This window comes from Malaclemys terrapin, chromosome 6 (genome assembly GCF_027887155.1).
Source record: "Malaclemys terrapin pileata isolate rMalTer1 chromosome 6, rMalTer1.hap1, whole genome shotgun sequence".
NCBI lineage: Eukaryota > Metazoa > Chordata > Testudines > Emydidae > Malaclemys > Malaclemys terrapin.
This window is the reverse complement of record NC_071510.1, coordinates 100,346,603-100,366,246: the sequence shown is the minus strand read 5'-3', so window position 1 is coordinate 100,366,246 and position 19,644 is coordinate 100,346,603. Positions and strand designations below refer to the sequence as shown.

Genomic DNA, 19,644 nt, shown 5'->3' with positions numbered 1-19,644 from the left:
TGTATGCAGAACATAATCATACTGGCTTTCACTGTCACCATATAACAAAAATCACATTTAAATTGTTGTCCACTTTCAGCCCTAGTTCACTGCTATTCAAGCATCTCCAGTCCCACTGAAAACTGCTTTTCAAATGATTTTTCCTTGTCCTTTTCTACCTGAAATACAGTAAAATAAATAACTTCTTTCTTCCCTAATTTTAAAAAGCAACACCCAAAACATGTAACTACCAACCACAAGAAGCCTAATTCTGCACCCAAATCCACTTGTGCAGTTACCAGGAGCTGTGCATGCATCTCGGAGAACAAAATTGGGATCAAAGACTTTACTTAAAATTAGCAACACAATTTGTTCTATCAAAATTGTTCACTCTGGGCTAGATTAAGCCCTGCAAAAGGAGTGGCATCTAGCTTCACTGCCGCAGGAGGAACCCTGGGAGGGAATGGTGAACTCACAGTCACAACTCCTTCCTTGCTCCTCCCTTTCTCTTGGGGGGGAAATAACTTAATGCAGGTCTTTACAGGGCGTATCTTACACCATCCATCAAGTCCTCTCAGTTCCAGTGCACTGGGGAGGGAGAAGCCAAGGCTCTGTCCATTCCATACCTTTGTGTGTCTCCAACTCACTCCCAAGGGGGAATAGCAGCCACATGAAGCCTGTTCTCCCTACTATGCCTGGATTTGTAATTCAGGAGAGTCCCTCACATCCATGCAAGGTACAAGAGAATGAGACTTTACTAAATTCCCTCACCCCCCCGAGTTTAATATTGGTAGTCTTTTTATATGAAAATATTGAACTACACCATTCCATCTCTTAAAGCAATAAATGTGCATCCCACTCCTCCACACAATGCAAGACTCAGCTCCCACATGGCAGAACAGCTGCAGAACATTTCTGGTCTTCAAAGTGTTTAACAGATATTGGCATCAGTGCTTCTCTTTAAAGATAAAATAATGTTTTGGCTGTAGGCAGGCAAAAACAACGTAGCTAACACTGAAAGTACTTCCAGAAACGCTGAACCCTTCTGATGTGGAAACGAAAATATGCTAACTAAGCTATTGATTTTCTTTTTTGGCACTAAAAAAGAAATGTCAGAATTAGGTCACAGGACAACTGTTGCTCAGATTAATTGCACTAATGTAGCCTGGTAACATTCCACGCAATTAGAGAACACAACCAGATATAACCTTTGTGTTATTATAGTGTGAAATGTCATGCAATCTACTAAATTATCTAGTTATTAAAGGTCAAAACATAAAAGGCAGAGGATTTGTCAAACAGTTTCTAATCTTTTTTAATTGTTATAGTATCTAAATTTCATGATTGCTACTTCAGGAGGTGACACATTGGCTGTCCCTAGCAGGGATAGGAAGGAGTCACTTCTTGAAAGTTAGGAACATAGGGATTGCCATATTGGATTAGCCAGCAGTTCTCAAACTGTGGGTCAGGACCCTGAAGTGGGTTGTGACTCTGTTTTAATGGGGTCATCGAGGCTGGAGTTATACTTACTGGGGCCCACGGCTGAAACCTGATCCCACCGCTGGGGCTGAAGCCCAAGCCCAAGGGCTTCAGCCCTGGATGGCAGAGCACAGGTTAGAGGCCCCCCACCCGGGGCTGAAGTCCTTGGGCTTTGGCTCCCGCCCACCCCCCGCCCTGTGCGGTGGGGCTCAGGCGGGGCTCGGGCAGGCTCAGGCTCCTGGGGTCCTGTAGTAATTTTTGTTGTCATAACGGGGTCTCAGTTCAGTGAAGTTTGAGAACCCCTGGATCAGACCCATGGTCTATATAGCCAGTATGATGCCTCAGAGAAGGGTGCAAAAACCCCACAGTAGTCAGTTATAGGATAATCTGCCCCCCATAAAGGTCTGGTCCTAATCCCTCAGAGTTAGAGACTGCCTTAAACCCTGAATTATTATCCCATCCAAAATTCTTTGTTTGTATTAATTCTTATAACTCTGGATATTCTTGTTCTCTATACATGTCCAACGCCTCTTGAATGTTACTAAATTCTTGGCCTCAATGATATCCGGTGGCAGTGAGTTCTACAGTCTAATTATGTACTGACTATTTCCCTTTATCAGTTTTGAAGTTGCTACCTCTCAATGCTAATTATTGTTATTACAGTAGCGCCCAGGACCCCATTGTGCTAGGTGCTGTACCAACGCAGAACAAAAATACAGTCCCTGTCCCAAAAAGCTTACAATCTTGCATATACGCTCAAGAAAGGAAGTTCTGTTTCTCCGTTTCCAAGAGATTTCTCAGGATAATAGTGGGTGATTGCATAAGAGCGTTCTTCTGTCCTGATGGCTAAGTGCCCTGAGCACTAGCTGAGTGATTTATACAGTGTCTGGCTAAGACTGGCGCTTTGAGGAAGGCTCACCACCAAAGGCTCATTCCAGAAAAAAAATAGCTAATGGGAACAGATTGGGGAATCAATCACAATAAATAATGGAGATTACTATTGACCCCACAGAATGAGAGTGTGTGCCTACCACTTATTACTCATGTTGGCAGTTTGGAGTTCGTTTTAGACTACAATACCCACCTGCAGAAGTGAAAAAACAGATTGACAGAGCCAGACGAGTACCCAGAAGTCACCTCCTACAAGACAGGCCCAACAAAGAAAATAACAGAACACCACTAGCTGTCACCTTCAGCCCCCAACTAAAACCTCTCCAGCACATCATCAAAGATCTACAACCTATCCTGAAAGATGATCCCTCACTCTCACAGATCTTGGGAGACAGACCTGTCCTCACTTACAGACAACCCCCCAACCTAAAGCAAATACTCACCAGCAACCACACATCACTGAACAAAAACACTGACCCAGGAACCTATTCTTGTAACAAAGCCCGAAGCCAACTCTGTCCACATATCTATTCAAGTAACATCATCATAGGACCTAATCACATCAGCCATACCATCAGGGGCTCGTTCACCTGCACATCTAACAATGTGATATATGCCATCATGTCCCAGCAATGCCCCTCTGCCATGTACATTGGCCAACCCGGACAGTCTCTACGCAAAAGAATTAATGGACACAAATTTGACATCAGGAATCATAATACTCAAAAACCAGTGGGAGAACACTTTAACCTGTCTGGCCATTCAATGACAGACCTGCGGGTGGCTATTTTACAACAGAAAAACTTCAAAAACAGACTCCAATGAGAGACTGCTGAGCTGAAATTGATATGCAAACTAGATACAATCATTTAGGATTGAATAAGGATGGGGAATGTCTGAGCCATTACAAACATTGAATCTATCTACCCTTGTAAGTATTCTCACACTTCTTATCAAACTGTCTGTACTGGGCTAGCTTGATTATCACTTCAAAAGTTTTTTTTTCTTCTCTTACTTAATTGGCCTCTCAGAGTTGGTAAGACAACTCCCACCTGTTCATGCTCTCTGTATGTGTGTATATAAATCTCCTCAATATATGTTCCACTCTATATGCATCCGAAGAAGTGGGCTGTGGCCCACGAAAGCTTATGCTCTAATAAATTTGTTAGTCTCTAAGGTGCCACAAGTACTCCTGTTCTTTTTTTAGATTCTCCACTGCTCATGAATGCTGAGCTAGCAGCGGTGCAGGAGCACCAGGAGCAGTTTTTTCCCCATCTGCACTTGTTGAAAAGGGAGCAACCTCTGCTTCTGAATGCAGATGTCACTGCAATTTATCCCCACCTTCTCCATGTTGGGATTAGATTGCTGCAATATGCTCTGTGTGGGACTACAATTTGAAACCATCCAGAAATTGAAGTGAAAGAATTTGTCCTGCGTGCCAACAAACTTTTTTTTCTTTCAGCTGTGGAACAGTCAAGTGCTTTTTGTTTTGGCACTGCTGGCATTGGCATTTGTCCTATAATGTCTTTTTACAGGTGGATTGGTGGTAGATAAAGATGTTATGGGATCTGTATGGCACAACTGTAGGTGCCCAACTTTTGAAAGTGCTTAGTGAATAATAGAGAAGCCCCATCAGGGCCATATTGTGACTGGACTGTGCAAACACAGTAAAAGACAGCTCCAACCCCAAAGAGCTTACACTCCAACTAAGACAAGATATAACTAGTGGGTGGAAAACCATCAAAAGGAACTGAGGCAGAAGAATAATATAATAATATATGGAGATATACCTATCTCATAGAACTGGAAGGACCCCCAAAGGTCATTGAGTCCAGCCCCCTGCCTTCACTAGCAGGACCAAGTACTGATTTTGCCCCAGATCCCTAAGTGGCTCCCTTAAGGATTGAATGGCCCCCTCAAGGATTGAAGAATGAAGGAAAAGGTACTAAGAACATGTATTTACATAGGCCAGATGTGTGCATGACTAGATGGTTTTAAGATGTTTATTTTTTATCTTGAGGTTCATAAAAAAATTAATCAAGTATGAGAAGTATCAGAAGTTTCTAACAGCAAACTACATAGATCCAAACTACCTGTGTGCTCTCAGTCTTCATAATATAAGACCTTTCAGTAAAAGGTAATGTAAATCTTCCTTAGTCTAGGATTTTAGTAAGGGAAATAAATGTTCATTTTCTAATCATAAAGATGTTTTTCCTTTTCATGCAACTAGTTCTTGAGGGTGTTGATTGTTTGTTTCGATACATTAAAAACTTTTAAAAGCCTGGTTCTTTTACACTCATTTCATGACTGTCCAACATTTGTGGTGTCAGCTCGGGAAGAGGGAAAAAGTAGGAGACAAATGGTTCCACTTCTATTTGTCAAGCTCAAGATGCTCATAACAGCACTACATCAAAAAGTGTAAGAATTCAATTATAAATTCATAAGCATCCCAGACTCTCACTACATGTCCTATAAGCACTTGTTGAAAAGCAGCCCATAAAGCACAATGAAAAACTCCACGTTCCTACAAAACCCCAATAAATAAGTTTATTTCTATAACCTAGAGTAACTCAGTTCACTGCTAATAAACACATTCTCACAGTAAACTCCTAGGACCTCTTTTATATCCTCATCCCTATCAGGGATGGACCCTGGGCCACCAACAGGTGCATCCCATATAATAGGGCAGCAAACAGCCTTTCTTTTCTTAGGGAAATGATCAGATAATTATCTGCAGGTGAAGTGCTTTTCTTTAGAGAAAATGTGTCTTCAGATAGAATGCTCTGTTGGAAAACTCCCAGAACTATTCATCAGAACTCAACCAAAGTGATTCTTTTAGATTAGTTTATAACAAAATGTTATGACCTACAGATTTATTTACAAATGTTGTTGTTTGTTCTCTGAAACAGTAATTCAGACTGTAACAGGAGTGTCTCTAAATCTAACCCTAGCAACTCCAGAGTACATACAGAATGCTTGAGGTAATCTGAAAAGATAAATATTAGCCCTAAATCTACTACACAAGTGTCAGCCTGGTGGTAGTGACTAACTTGTACTAAAACCTCTAAAATAAAGTTCTCCAATTCTGCATAAGAGGCTATGGCAGTATCCTTATTAATATAGAAAACCTATTTGTTAGAAGCTGTCATCTATGGAAATAAACTTGGGTTTTTATGCAATATTCATGTGCAGCTGTTAACTTTTTTTGCTGATGCTTTTGTAAAGGTTTGTGTATGCTGAACAGTGCTAGATATTAAGATTACCAGTCACAGAAACAAGAATTTGAGTAACCCAAATACACTTAAGTATATGTACAATGGCGGGAAAAACAATTCTGGAAAGTAAAGAGATTGCCCTTTAAAAATTCAAAGGGGTCATAGTAAACTGTGAGAACATGGGGGGGAGGGAATCCTTGATTAGGTTGTTTTACAATGCTGATTAATACTAATTTGAGATATGCTTCCACTTTTATATGGAAAGCAACAAATGGGTCAGATCTCTTTTGGAGAATGTGATGCAATCTTTTTAATATGAAATACTGTGGAATTCAGCTTTATTGCTCATTCTACTACTGGTAAACCCCAGATTTTATGAAGGTCTCCAAAACCCTTGTAATATAGTTTTGAACAAACTAATGTTGATGCTGCAAGACTTTAGAAGTGAGGGAATAAATTTCAGGTAACTTGAGTTTTGAATCAGCGTTTGGAAAAATTGGGATTTAGTTGTAATTACTTTCTAAAGGTAACCTTGTATTTGCCTCTTGCTTAAAATGGAGATAATGATACTGACCTCCTTTGTAAAGTGCTTTGAGACCTATTGTGAGGTCTGAGGCCTTTTTCTGCAGCCACATTAGGACAGCAGCAGCCATGAGCTAAAAAGCAGAAAGTCACATCCTCACATTCCATCTAAATTACATTATAACAATGAAATATCAGCCTGCGAAGAAGGCACTCCTGTTCTAATAGTACCCACCATCACCAGATTTAAAAAAACAGATATTAAGATGTTTAAAGAAAACTTTCTTTGACAGCATTCTGTCTGGCAAGGAATCACTTACCAACAGTTGTGATTGTGAAATCTATACTATTTTATTGTTTTGACTTTATGGTCCCTGCTTCTCTATTGTTTATCTGTATAGTCTCTGTCTGGTTCTTTGATTGTTTCTGTCTGTTGCATAACTAATTATGCAAGATTTAAATCAACTGAGGTGGCAGGGTATGACTGGTTAAAGAATTGTTTTGCAATATATTAGGACTGGTCAAAGAATTATTTGTAATACTTTAATAAAATGATTGGTCAAGATGTAGCTAAGTGTAACGCCGACAGACCCCGGTCATTGTCGGACGGGATCGAACCGGTGACCTCTGGAGCTTGGTGCATGAGCCTCTACAGCATGAGCTAAAAACCAACTGGCTCTTAGCTAAGGCTGTAGAGCAGACTCATTTTATTTCCCTCTCTAAGCAGTCTCAGTGCCACTAGGTGGGACAGAACACCACACCCAGAAGGTGTATGAGTTACATTCTTCCCCTAGCTGAGGAAGCACATCCCAAACTTCAGAGACTTCCCAGCTGAAATCCTGGACGAGCCCCCACTTGTAACGCCAACAGACCCCAGTCGTCGGTGGACGGGATCAAACCTGGGACCTCTAGAGCTTACTGTATGAGCCTGTACTGCATGAGCTAAAAGCCAACTGGCAGTTAGCTAAAGCTGTAGAACAGACTCATTTTATATCTCTCACTCTAAATGGTCTCGGTGCCACATAAGCAGGACTCAAGTTTCACTATATAAACTGGGGTCCAAAAAGGAGAAAGAAAGGAAAAGAAAAAAAGAAGAAGAAGAAGGAAAGACCTGGAAGAACTCACCTCCAAGACACAGCCCAAGGTCAGAGCTGCTAAAATCGTATGCACGACCGTGACATACAGCAACTAGAACCCAGAAGAGACTGACCTTGCATGGCCAACAGGGAAAGTCCTCCTGTGTAATCGGGATTGGTGAGCATAGCATTGTATGCTTAGCATGTGTATTCTGCTTGGTGATTGTTAATAAATAGAGGTTGAGGATATTACTGTGTAAGGCTCTTTAACCAGGACAAGGCCCTGCAAATCCATAGAAGATTACGCCCTGAGCCCTAGGAATTGGGTAAGGGTAGGTGCCTTTTGCCCCAACCCCTAGAACCTGGGTAAGATGGGGGTGGCCTAAATTAACTGGGTTATGCCTTGAGCCCACAAAAGAGTAGAGGTTGGATGCCCTAGAGCAGTGGTGAGACGCATGCGGCCCACGAGACAGTTTTACATTGACCGTCCACAGGCACAGCTGCCCGCAGCTCCCAGTGGCTGCAGTTCCCAGTGGCGAACCACAGCCATGCCTGCGGACGGTCTATGTAAACTGTCTTGCGGCCCACGAGCAGATTACCCTGGCGGGATGTAGGTTGCCCACCACTTCCCTAGAGTTATGGTTAGGAAATGCTATACAAGAGTTGGGTAATAGTATTGTATTATACTGATCAGCAACCCCTGTAAGGATCAGATTAGAAATAACTTATTTTTCTAAAGTTTGTGAAGTAGGAAAGATTTTTGGATTGCAATTTGTTTGCAGATTAGTAAAAATTACAGTCTGGAAATTATAACTAGATTGCCATGACGTGGCTTTAAAGTGCTGAGCAGAACTTCACCATCCTTATAAACTTGAGACTTTGCCTCTGTGCATGTGTCAGATTGCTAAAACAAAGCAATTAATTTTCCATTAGAAGATGGGTATACCTAGATATTTGATGACAACAGTTACTGTATGGTTAAACTTAATACCATATCTTTTTTATAGAGGAAAATCCTGACGTTCCTTTGATCCTGATGCAGTAGTGTGAGACATGAAAGTGTTTTACACAATGAAACAGATACTGGAATTAAAGCAAGTCTTTGCTGTGATTTCAATATTGTGGTTATCTACATATACATTAATCAGGTAATTGCTGTTATAAAGTCAACATACTACATTATCACAGTGGTATCTGAAACATAACTGTTTCCTCCAAGTTTAGCGAAATACATGTACACATTGACAAATGTAAAAAGCGACAGAGTCCTGTGGCACCTTACAGACGTATTGGAGCATAAGCTTTCGTGGGTGAATATCCACTTCGTCAGACGCATGTAGTGGAAATTTCCAGAGGCAAGTATAAATGTGCAGGCAAGAATCAGTCTAGAGATAATGAGGTTAGTTCAATCAGGGAAGATGAGGCCCTCTTCTAGCAGTTGAGGTGTGAACACCAAGGGAGGAGAAACTGCTTTTGTAGTTAGCTAGTCATTCACAGTCTTTGTTTAATCCTGAGCTGATGGTGTCAAATTTGCAAATGAACTGAAGTTCAGCAGTTTCTCTTTGAAGTCTGGTCCTGAAGTTTTTTTGCTGCAGGATGGCTACCTTTAAATCTGCTATTGTGTGTCCAGGGAGGTTGAAGTGTTCTCCTACAGGTTTTTGTATATTGCCATTCCTAATATCTGACTTATGTCCATTTATCCTTTTACGTAGGGATTGTCCAGTTTGGCCGATGTACATAGCAGAGGGGCATTGCTGGCGTATATTACATTGGTGGACGTACAGGTGAATGAACCGGCCACAACATCACCGGTTCATTCACCTGCACATCCACCAATGTAATATAGGCCATCATGTGCCAGTCATTAGCCTGTGCTATTCTTTTATATTTATATATACACATGCACACCCAATACCACACATTTATATAACTGAACTGTTTATTTTCTAACCTGACTTCACCTTTTTTACATGGGAAATGTTTTGGTAGCTCTCACGTTTAGTTTCTGTAAGACAAACATAATCAGCAGTGATACCAATTGAAATAAAGGCCCAGATGGCTTCCACTCCCTGCCTCCCATAAGATTCATGGACAGTCCTCCCATGTAAGTCATAGCAGAAATAGGAGTGAGGGAGCTAGTGGGCTAATAACATTGTCCCCCACTTCCTGGAATCCTATGGAAGGCTCCGCAGGGAAGAGGGGTGAAAGCTGGATGGGCCATGAAATCATCATCCCTTCATAGAGATTCCTCAGAAAAAGGAGCACAACCTAGGACGGCATTATCTTGTCCTGAGCCCTCCTCTGTGCAGGGGTATCCCAGATGAAGAGGTGCCTGGGGCAGCTGCACCCAGGGAAGGCTCTGACAGCATGGCTACAATAGAACCATACTGCCAGGGAGCAGCACATGCCCCTGCAGGCTTTGGTGCTCATGAGAATTATTTATGGATAATTGCACGAGGGCTTTTCATAGATTTCTCCTCCTTCGCCCCCTTCTTCAGGTTCTTTTCTAGGGGAGTGCTCTCTAGGCCAAACATTTTAACATACTGCAAGGAAAAGATTCTGTTTTTGCTTGTCATAGTCACTGAATAAGCTACAAGAGCTATATTCCCTGAAAATAACAAATGCCTCAAGGGGAAAAGTCATTAATAATATTTTATGTACCATTACATTAAACAAAATAAGCTTCCATTCAAATCCAGATCTACATCCAGACAAAACAACTTCTTGTTCTTCTTTATTAAAAAAAGAGAAAACAGCAAAAACCCAAGATTTCCCCCCATATTTTAAATGATTTTAATGTGGTATGATCAGGTCTAACACTGAATTCAAAGCTAGATCTATGTACGGTGAGCAGGATTTGGGCCCAAGTGTGCTCCTGTAGAGATCCCCATGCTTCCTTTTATTTAATAAACAAATAAACCAACCAACCAAACAAACAAAAACTTGGTTTCTGGGACTCATTAATAGGATCCAGGGTCTCCATCTACTGCATAGGTAATGGACCTAATTTTGTTCTCACACTGGTGTAAATCAACAGCCAGTGGAGTTGTTCAGAGAAGACTCAGATATGATATGATATTTACAATGAGAAGTAAGACTACTCCAAATTCATGTTAAAAAAATTACAGGGAAAGTAAATTTGGGGGAATTTTTGTGGCCTATGTTATACAGGAGGTCAGACTAGATTATCACAATGGTCCCTTCTGGCCTTGGTATCTATGAAATGATTGACTTACATGATATAAAACTTTAATAGCGGAGTTCACATTAATGCAACAAAAATATAGAGGACACCTACTGAATTTCTTTTGCATAGACACATATCTGGTTGCTATAGTAGACGTACTAAAAGTAATATAGTATGATAATTAACAGTGATATTTCCAGTTTTCATAAACAGTGACCAAGCCTTCCTTTCAGTTGTATACCTTTTTTCTGGGAGGAATTTGGGATTTTTGGTTTAGGCATTAGATGAGGACTCAAAATTGAGACTACTTTCCCAGCTATCATAGAAATCTCTCTGACTCCAAGTCATAGAATCAAAGGACTGGAAGGGATCTCAAGAGGTCATCTAGTCCAGTCCCTTGCACTCATGGCAGAACTAAATATTATATAGATCATCCCTGACAGGTGTTCATCTATCCTGCTCTTAAAAATCTCCAATGATGGAGATTCCACTGTCCTCAATCTCTAAATCAAGGATAATGCTTCTCTACATCACAAAGGTGTTGTGAGGATAAATTCATTAACATTTGTGAGATGCTCCAAAACTACAGTTTAAAAAAAAACAAAAACAAAAAACTAACAGAATGTTAGGAACCATTAGGAAAGGGATAGATATATACAACAGAAAATAATGTCATTACATAATTCCATGATATGTCAACACCTTAAATACTGTGTGCAGTTCTGGTTGCCTCATTTCAAAAAAAGATATATTAGAAGTCGAAAAGGTGCAGAGAAGGGGAACAAAAATAATAAGCGGTATGGAACAGCTTCCATATGAGGAGAGATTAAAAAGACTGGGACTGTTCAGTTTAAAAAAAGAGACATCGATATGCTAGAGGTCTATAAAATCATGAATGGTATGGGGAAAATGAATAAGGAAATATTAGCTACCCCTTTATATAAGGCAAGAAGTAGGGGTCACCTGATGAAATTAATAGGCAGCAGGTTTAAAACAAACAAAAAGAAGTACTTCTCCACACAATGCACGATCAACCTGTGGAACTCATTGCCAGGGGATGTTGGGAACGCCAAAAGTATAACTGTTCAAAAAAAATTAGATAAGTTCCTGGAGGATAGGTCCATAAGTGGTTATTAGCCAAGATGGCCAGGGATGCAATTCCAGGCTCCAATTGTCCCTAGACAGCCAGAAGCTGTGATAGAACGACAGGATGTATCACTTGAAATTGCCCTGTTCTGCTTATTCATTCAGAAGCATCTGGCATTGGCCACTGTCAGAGACAGGATACTGGGCTAGATGGACCATTGGTCTGACCTCGTATGGCTGTTCTTATGTTCTTACAATGATGGGAGCTGTAAGTACCTAGATATTTCTTTACTCATCTTCAGCAGCTGCTTTTCCTAAATGCAATTTTATATAACAAATTTTTTTTTAAAGAGTGCAAGAAGTTTCAAAAAGCACTGGCAAGGTTGAAAAGCTAATATGGTGGGATGCTGAGTTAACAGGTCTCTGTTTTAGAAGGTCAGGTCCTTTGTGGCACTTTACAATTCCAAATTCCTCCTTGCACTGCTTTCTCCATCAACATTACTGTGCTTTGACTATGTGCACACAAGTCAAGAGTAAGGGTCTAAACTACGGCTCTTTGAAGCGTGGGCTTTTCACAACAGTGTGTTAGTAAATTATTCTTGACTGCTAGTACAAAGAGCAGAAGCAGAGCAATACAATGCTAAATTAGGAGCAGAGCCCTAAAATGAGGGAGCACATGAGTCTAGGGGAGAAGATAAGCTTTTGGAGGCAGGACTAGGAGAGAAGGAGGAGGAGAAAAAGAGATGGTAGAAACAATATTACGTGCCAAACTATTGCTAAATGACACGGACAGCGCAAAAGGTGGGAAGGAGTTTGCTACATTAGCCTTTGACATTTTAAAGCACATCTAACCTTTAATCCAAAGTAAATTTTCTGTTTATCCAATCTTTCCCCACTATAACACTTAGTTATTTTGTGTACAATGAAAAGCAAATACTAAATGAGTTTGCAAGCAAATAACCCTCACTAGCAGAGTGTACAGCATACATGAAATATGCTTTATCTGTAAATCCTTCACCTACTACAATTCAAGAAGAAAAGTGGCCTTGTGATTAAGATACTTGACTACCATTTAGTAGGGCCCAGTTCAAATCCTGGATCTACTACATATTCTTTGTGAGAATGTGGGCAAGTCATTTAACCACTCTGAATCTCAGTTACGCTTTTGGAGGCAGGAACTGTCTCTCAAGCCTAGACAACACTAGAAAAGCTTTTCTAGTATAGCTATACTGGCAAACTGTCTAAGTGTAGACACAGCTTATACCAGAACAAGAGTGCTTTAGCCGGTATAGCTTATACCAGCTCCTCAAGTGAATAAGCTATACTGGCAAAAGCATTTTTTTTTTGCTTGTATAACTGTGTCTATACTATGGCTTTTGCCAATATAGAAATGTTATAAAATAAACAAATAAACCCTAAGTGACATTGCTATACTGGCAAAAGTTTCTAGCACTGACCTGGCCTTGTCTCTTATTGTGTTGTTTGTAAACTGCCTAGCACAATGGAGCTGTAGTGAGTAGACCTCAATATTGATGTAAAAATAGTTACTAAAATATTTATTAAAATTTTTGCTTGTTATAATCATAAGAAACTCTTTATCAGACTCCGAAAGACAAGAGTCGCCTCTCTAAGGACTGGTAAAAGGAAAGACACTGCCATCTTTAATAACCATTATGTTTAGAGACTCTCTAAGAGTCATTTAAATTAAGCAGGCTATTTAACAGCAAAAGCATTTTATACCGGAAATAGAAGTGCTGGACTCATTTGAAACAGAATTTCAACTCTATTCAATCCTGAAGGGATTTGGGGACAGTGAGTATGTATTTTAATCATACAGAAGGCTATTTATTCAAACTATTGAGGTGAGATTAAAATTAATTGATCTTGATGAATGGAGAGTTTCACGCGTAATTCTTGCACACTGAGATGAGAACAAATAATCCATTAAAGATTAAATACTCTTAACATCAACATGCATTAGGGCAACACACTTGCCCTAAAGGTAGAGGGTGAAGAAAGGAAATCTGGTATTTTATCACTGGTAATGGCTGATAGCAAAAAAGTCAAAACTCCTTAATGATGTTTACAATGATGTGGGAACTTATGGATCTACATTAAAGAAGTGAGATCTTCTTCCGGGTATATTTCATAAATAAGTCAATAGACAAAAATCTAGCTAATTAAAAATGCAGCTTATTGGACTGTATATTTGTTTTCCAGGAAGTAAGACAATTAAAACACTCATCTATTATGACAGTTCAGAAGAAAGACCATGATCCGTACACGTATATCTTTACTCACGTAAAGTGGTCCATGGAAGTCACTGAAACTACTTGTGAGTGTAATTCCACATGTTTGTGTTTAGATTGGGTCCAAAATCATATTAAAACCTATATACATACACGACACTTCATTAACATAAAATGTTATTCAGAAAGAAAAAACGGTGACAAACCTGAGTCACAATCCTGCAACCTCAAAATATGTTGAATTCCGGTCAATGCCAGAGGTTTGCAGGACCTGGCTCATAAAGACAGTCCCATAGCAAAAATATCTTTTGAAGATAAGTCCATTTTGTGTGTGCTTCATTTTTAGTCATTAATATGACGATGAAAATACAATATAAATCAATTTCTGCTGCGATCTTACTAATATAAAATTTAATCCTTTGCAGCTAATACATATTTTTTTTTAAAACTAGCAAAGAATTTCCTAACACAGAAATCTGAAAACTTCTTAACTTTTAAATATAGTTTCAATGCTCTTTATAGACTTCTTACATCTATACTGTGTGTCTTAGTATAAAATATGTGTTTCACACCAGTGCTTTCTCTAAAGAACTCACTTTCAGAGAGAGGCTTCAAGACTCAAGGGATTTTCAAGCGTGCTCAGCATGGGCCCAACTCTACCACTATTGCAGTAAATGGCAAAACTCTCATAAACTTCCATAGGAGTTGGGCCAAAGTGAGCACTTCTGAAAATCACACCATAGAACTATACCTAAAAGTAACAACTACTCCCCAACTGTAACTGGGATTTCTTGTCATGAAAACCTGTGAGAACACCATCTGGAACTGCATACCACAGGTCAAGATACCATGTTGCAATACGAGCCCCATATATTTAATGCAGAATGCATTAAAATAGTTCAAGGGAACACTACCAAATATCTGAAGTACTGTACATTATTTTAAAATAAAATTGTATTGTCTTTACAAAGACCCACTAACTCTTAACTCTTAATCCCAGATAATACTGGTCTACAATTTTTGAGAAGTCGTCTGCTTCAGAGATAAAATGTGCTATTTATTATGTATTTTGATGTGCTGAATTCAAATATGACAATTAAAACAACTGATTGGCTACTGTTTCTAAGATATTTAAGTTTTTACATTTTATGTCTATGTATATTGTGTAGATAGTAGAGTTTTAATCATAAATTGTAAACCTAAGTCTTTTCATGTGTTTACGGTTGCTTTACATGATAATATTTCACCTGTCCTGTTTATGGAACACTTTAAAAATCAGCAAAAGGGTTATATAAATAAAATTTATTATGAAACAAAAGGCAAAAAACTATTATGTATATAGTTTAGTCCTATTCAGGGTCTACTCGGCGCTTCTTGGCTTGTCTCTTGTATTCATTAAATGGAGCATCTCTTGTCACTGTCCAGCAACAGTCTGCAAGCATTGATGGGCTCCATTTGCCCTGATAGCGTTTCTCTATTGTTGCAATGTCCTGGTGAAATCGCTCGCCGTGCTCGTCGCTCACTGCTCTGCAGTTCGGTGGAAAAAAATCTAGATGAGAGTGCAAAAAATGTATCTTTAGTGACATGTTGCAACCAAGGCTTTTGTATGCCTTGAGGAGGTTTTCCACCAACGACCTGTAGTTGTCTGCCTTGTTGTTTCCGAGAAAATTTATTGCCACTAACTGGAAGGCTTTCCATGCCGTCTTTTCCTTGCCACACAGTGCATGGTCAAATGCATCATCTCGAAGAAGTTCACGAATCTGAGGACCAACAAAGACACCTTCCTTTATCTTAGCTTCACTTAACCTTGGAAATTTTCCACGGAGGTACTTGAAAGCTGCTTGTGTTTTGTCAATGGCCTTGACAAAGTTCTTCATCAGACCCAGCTTGATGTGTAAGGGTGTAACAAAATCCTCCTTGATTCAACTAGTGGTGGATGCTGAACACTTTTCCTCCCAAGCTCCAATGACTGTCGGAGTGGCCAATCTTTCTTGATGTAGTGGGAATCTCTTGTACGACTATCCCATTCGCAGAGAAAACAGCAGTACTTTGTGTATCCACTCTGCAGACCAAGCAAGAGAGCAACAACCTTCAAATCACCACAAAGCTGCCACTGATGTTGGTCATAGTTTATGCACCTCAAAAGTTGTTTCATGTTGTCATAGGTTTCCTTCATATGGACTACATGACCAACTGGAATCGATGGCAAAACATTGCCATTATGCAGTAAAACAGCTTTAAGACTCGTCTTCGATGAATCAATGAACAGTCTCCACTCATCTGGATCGTGAACAATGTTGAGGGCTGCCATCACACCATCGATGTTGTTGCAGGCTACAAGATCACCTTCCATGAAGAAGAATGGGACAAGATCCTTTTGACGGTCACGGAACATGGAAACCCTAACATCACCTGCCAGGAGATTCCACTGCTGTAGTCTGGAGCCCAACAGCTCTGCCTTACTCTTGGGTACTTCCAAATCCCTGACAAGGTCATTCAGTTCACCTTGTGTTATGAGGTGTGGTTCGGAGGAGGAGGATGGGAGAAAAATGTGGGTCCTGTGACATTGATGGTTCATCCTCTTCCTCGTCTGACTCAAGTGAGAATGATTCTGGTGCATCCCAGGAACCGGCAGTCCTTCTCCGTGGGGTACTGGGCATGTAGCTGATGGAATGTTTGGATAATGCACAGTCCACTTTTTCTTCTTTGACACACCTTTCCCAATTGGAGGCACCATGCAGAAGTAACAATTGCTGGTATGATCTGTTGGCTCTCTCCAAATCATTAGCACTGCAAAAGGCATAGATTTCCTTTTCCTGTTCAAGCACTGGTGAAGATTTGTTGCACAAGTGTTGCAGCATATGTGTGGGGCCCACCTCTCGTCCTGCTCTCCAATTTTGCAGCCAAAATAAAGGTGATAGGCTTTCTTAACCATAGTGGTTATACTGCGCTTTTGTGATGCAAAAGTCACTTCACCACAAACATTGCAGAAGTTATCTGCACTTTTCACACAAGTACGAGGCATCTCTGCTCACTTTGGCTAAACAGAAATATGTCCCTTTGCAAAACCAAACACTGACAAATAAGACAGCACGACACTGTATGATTTCTAGAGCTGATATAGGGCAATTTGTTCAGCAGAGTGATGTAAGCTTTGTTATGATTGCATCATCCATGACTTCTAGGAATAACATGATGCAATTCATATCATGTATGACGCAATCCCAGCTTCAGATTGCATCATTCATTGTTTTGCCTAAAAAGCAAGTACTGTCCAAACCCAGTCATAGATTTATTCATGGATCCAGTCAAAGATGTATTTTAGTCATTTCTGGTTTAAATTGAGATCCCTTACCTTTATAACTCACTTATCCTCCGCCATTCCCAAGTCAAGGATCGTATATACTGACCCAATAGCATATCTTGAAAACTAGAGCCAATCAACAATTTTAAGCATTATTTTCGTTCTCAGTGACCCAGAATTAGTTAAGTTTGACTACATTTATTTCAGAAGCATTTTGGCTGTAGAGCAGTGTAATTAAGACATCTATATTACACTTATGGGGCTTCTGAAATGATGAGCACCCTCAACTTCCAAGGAGAATTCCACTGCAATTCACTCACGGGCTATGGGGATCCAGAAAGTTGTGGCTCTGCTACAATGCATACTTCTACAGCTACTTAATGTATCACTCTCTAAATGGCTATTTCAAACTGCCAAATTACATCCACTGTTAGAATATAGGTAGTAAGAAAAACTACAGTCGTTGATGCTGTTATTTATTATAAGGAGACGTAAAAGATTTGAGATTTTACTTACACTGTTACTTAGGCTGACCAGACAGCAAATGTGAAAAATCGGGACAGGGTAGGGGGTAATAGGAGCCTATATAAGAAAAAGACCCAAAAAGCGGGACTGTCCCTATAAAATCAGGACATCTGGGTCACCCTACTTATTTTTAATGATTGCATAAGAGCCCGGACAATAAAGTTCTTTGTCTAGAAGAGTTGCAGGTGCTCAGGCATGAGAGGTCTCAAATTTAACGTCTACTTCTGAACATTTTGATCACTACTTTACAAGTGAACTAAAAAGGGAGGGGGAAGTCTTGCTTGTGTCTTTTATTTATCTTCTGTAATTTAGGATGACCCTTTACAGTTTTTAAAAGGAGAGGGAAGTCTTTTTTCTAATTTTTTTTTATTACAGAGATGGGACATATCAGGTTTTCCAGGAGGGGCCTCCTGAGGACTGCAGACCTCAGTGGAATAGAGACATCACAATAGACTAAAACCTGAGCCGGACGTTTCTTTGCCCTCGGTTGAAAGGGAAGAGATGTTGACTCTTTCACAAAAAGCTTTTATCCTGTTTGTCAGGAGCTTAAGTTAAACCATTCTTAACAAAAAGTAGTAAAAAAAAAAAAAAAAATGGACTGAACACCAACTCCCCTTCTACTGAGGGACAGGGCAGCTGCAGCTCATATTTTCAGCTTTGCTCCTGCAAGCCCTTAGATATGTGCCTAATTCCTCACTCTTGGCACTACTCTCATGAATAAAGTTATGTGACTATGTAAAGGGTCTCTCTTGTGGTATCACTGTCCCACTAGCTCTCCAGACAGTCCTCCAACCAACAAAACAAAACCAAAACCAGAAATCAATGCCTAATATTTCAGGTGACCAAAAAAAAATAAAAAAATAAAAAAAACGAGCGGGAAAAAAAAATCTTTAAACAAAAAAGCTTTTAAGGTTTTTGTTATACACCATAAAGAAATAGAACAAACAATGTCGTCTGGTATACAACTTTAATGTGCTGATAAATCTTCAATCCACTATAAGCAAATAATAAACAAAGAAAAGGTCTAAAAGTTCAGCACTTATTTTAAGGCCTGACATTTCTGAAATCCCAATTCAGACCCCTGATCCTGCATTTCTCCTTCCAAAGAACGGAGGATTGGGCCACTAATTACGAACAAGACCACAAATCCCTTCCTGGTGGGCTAGCTCTGGCTTAAAACGGATACGAAGTGAGGGGAGTGCCTGTCAAATGAGTCTGACTTCGATTGCAGGTCTGCAGACAAACACCCAGGCCCGTAGGCAGTACAGCGCGCCCAGGGAATTGAGCCCCCGCGATCACTGTAGCTGGAAGCAGCGGAAAGCGCTCGCTCCGGCAGGGAGTTGTGGCCAGAAGTGCCTGGCGCTCGGGGCCTTTTCCCTTCTGCTACAGTGCAGCGACCGCCGGAGCCCAAACCCGCCACGCATGTGTCGGCTCCAGCTGTCGGGCTGCGAGTGGCACCAGCCCCGCGCGGCGGCCGGAGCCAGAGGGTCCCGCACGCCGGGCGGAGTAGAGCGCTGGCCAGGCCGGGCAGGTGTTCGCAGCCGCGGCGGCCGCGCAGGGGGTGGCAGGCCCCGCCGAGCCCACTGCGGAGCAGCCGGGGGGCCTCGCGCGCCCGGAGGGGGCAGCGTTTCTCCGGCGCCTGGCAGAAGCCCAGCCCAACCTGACGAGAAGTTTCCGGGAGGCCCGGCCCGGGGTCTCTCCAGCCCTACCTGCGAGAGCCCGTAGGCTGAGGGCGAGCAGCAGGAACAGGGCGCGGGGGAGGCCGCCGCCGGGACTCCTCCACCCCGGGGCCATGCCGCCTGCGCTCCCAGCTTCACCGCTCCGCGGGCCGCCCGCTCCAGGTCCGGCGAAGGAGGCGGCAGCGGCCCCGGGGCGCACGGCCGGCCGCAGCGCAGCCCCGCCCGAGCAGCAGCTGTCGCGCTGGCTCCGGTCGAGTTACACTTGGGGGGGCGCAGGCTGCTCCCGGGGCGGGGCTCCGGGGTGCCTGGCCCTGGGGAGAAGAGGCTACAAGGCAGCTCCCAGCCCCCATTCCCTACTACCTGCGCCCCTTGCTGGCCCCCCTAGCCGCTGCACTAGCCCCTCTTCCCCCATTCTCACCCACATGCTTGGTGGGCTGGTGCCTGGAGCCGGC

The 19,644-nt window shown here is 41.4% G+C and overlaps 1 protein-coding gene across 1 annotated transcript in view; it reads right to left on the bottom strand.

Moving 5' to 3' along the window:
• Nucleotides 1-19,397, bottom strand: part of LOC128839313 (chondroitin sulfate proteoglycan 4-like) — a 62,800-nt gene extending 43,403 nt beyond the window's left edge. Inside the window, exon 1 of the mRNA XM_054032201.1 lies at nucleotides 19,223-19,397. Coding sequence (XP_053888176.1) covers nucleotides 19,223-19,307 — 85 coding nt within the window. The 5' untranslated portion in view covers nucleotides 19,308-19,397. The remainder of the gene's footprint in view (nucleotides 1-19,222) is intronic.
• Nucleotides 19,398-19,644: the final 247 nt, after the last annotated feature.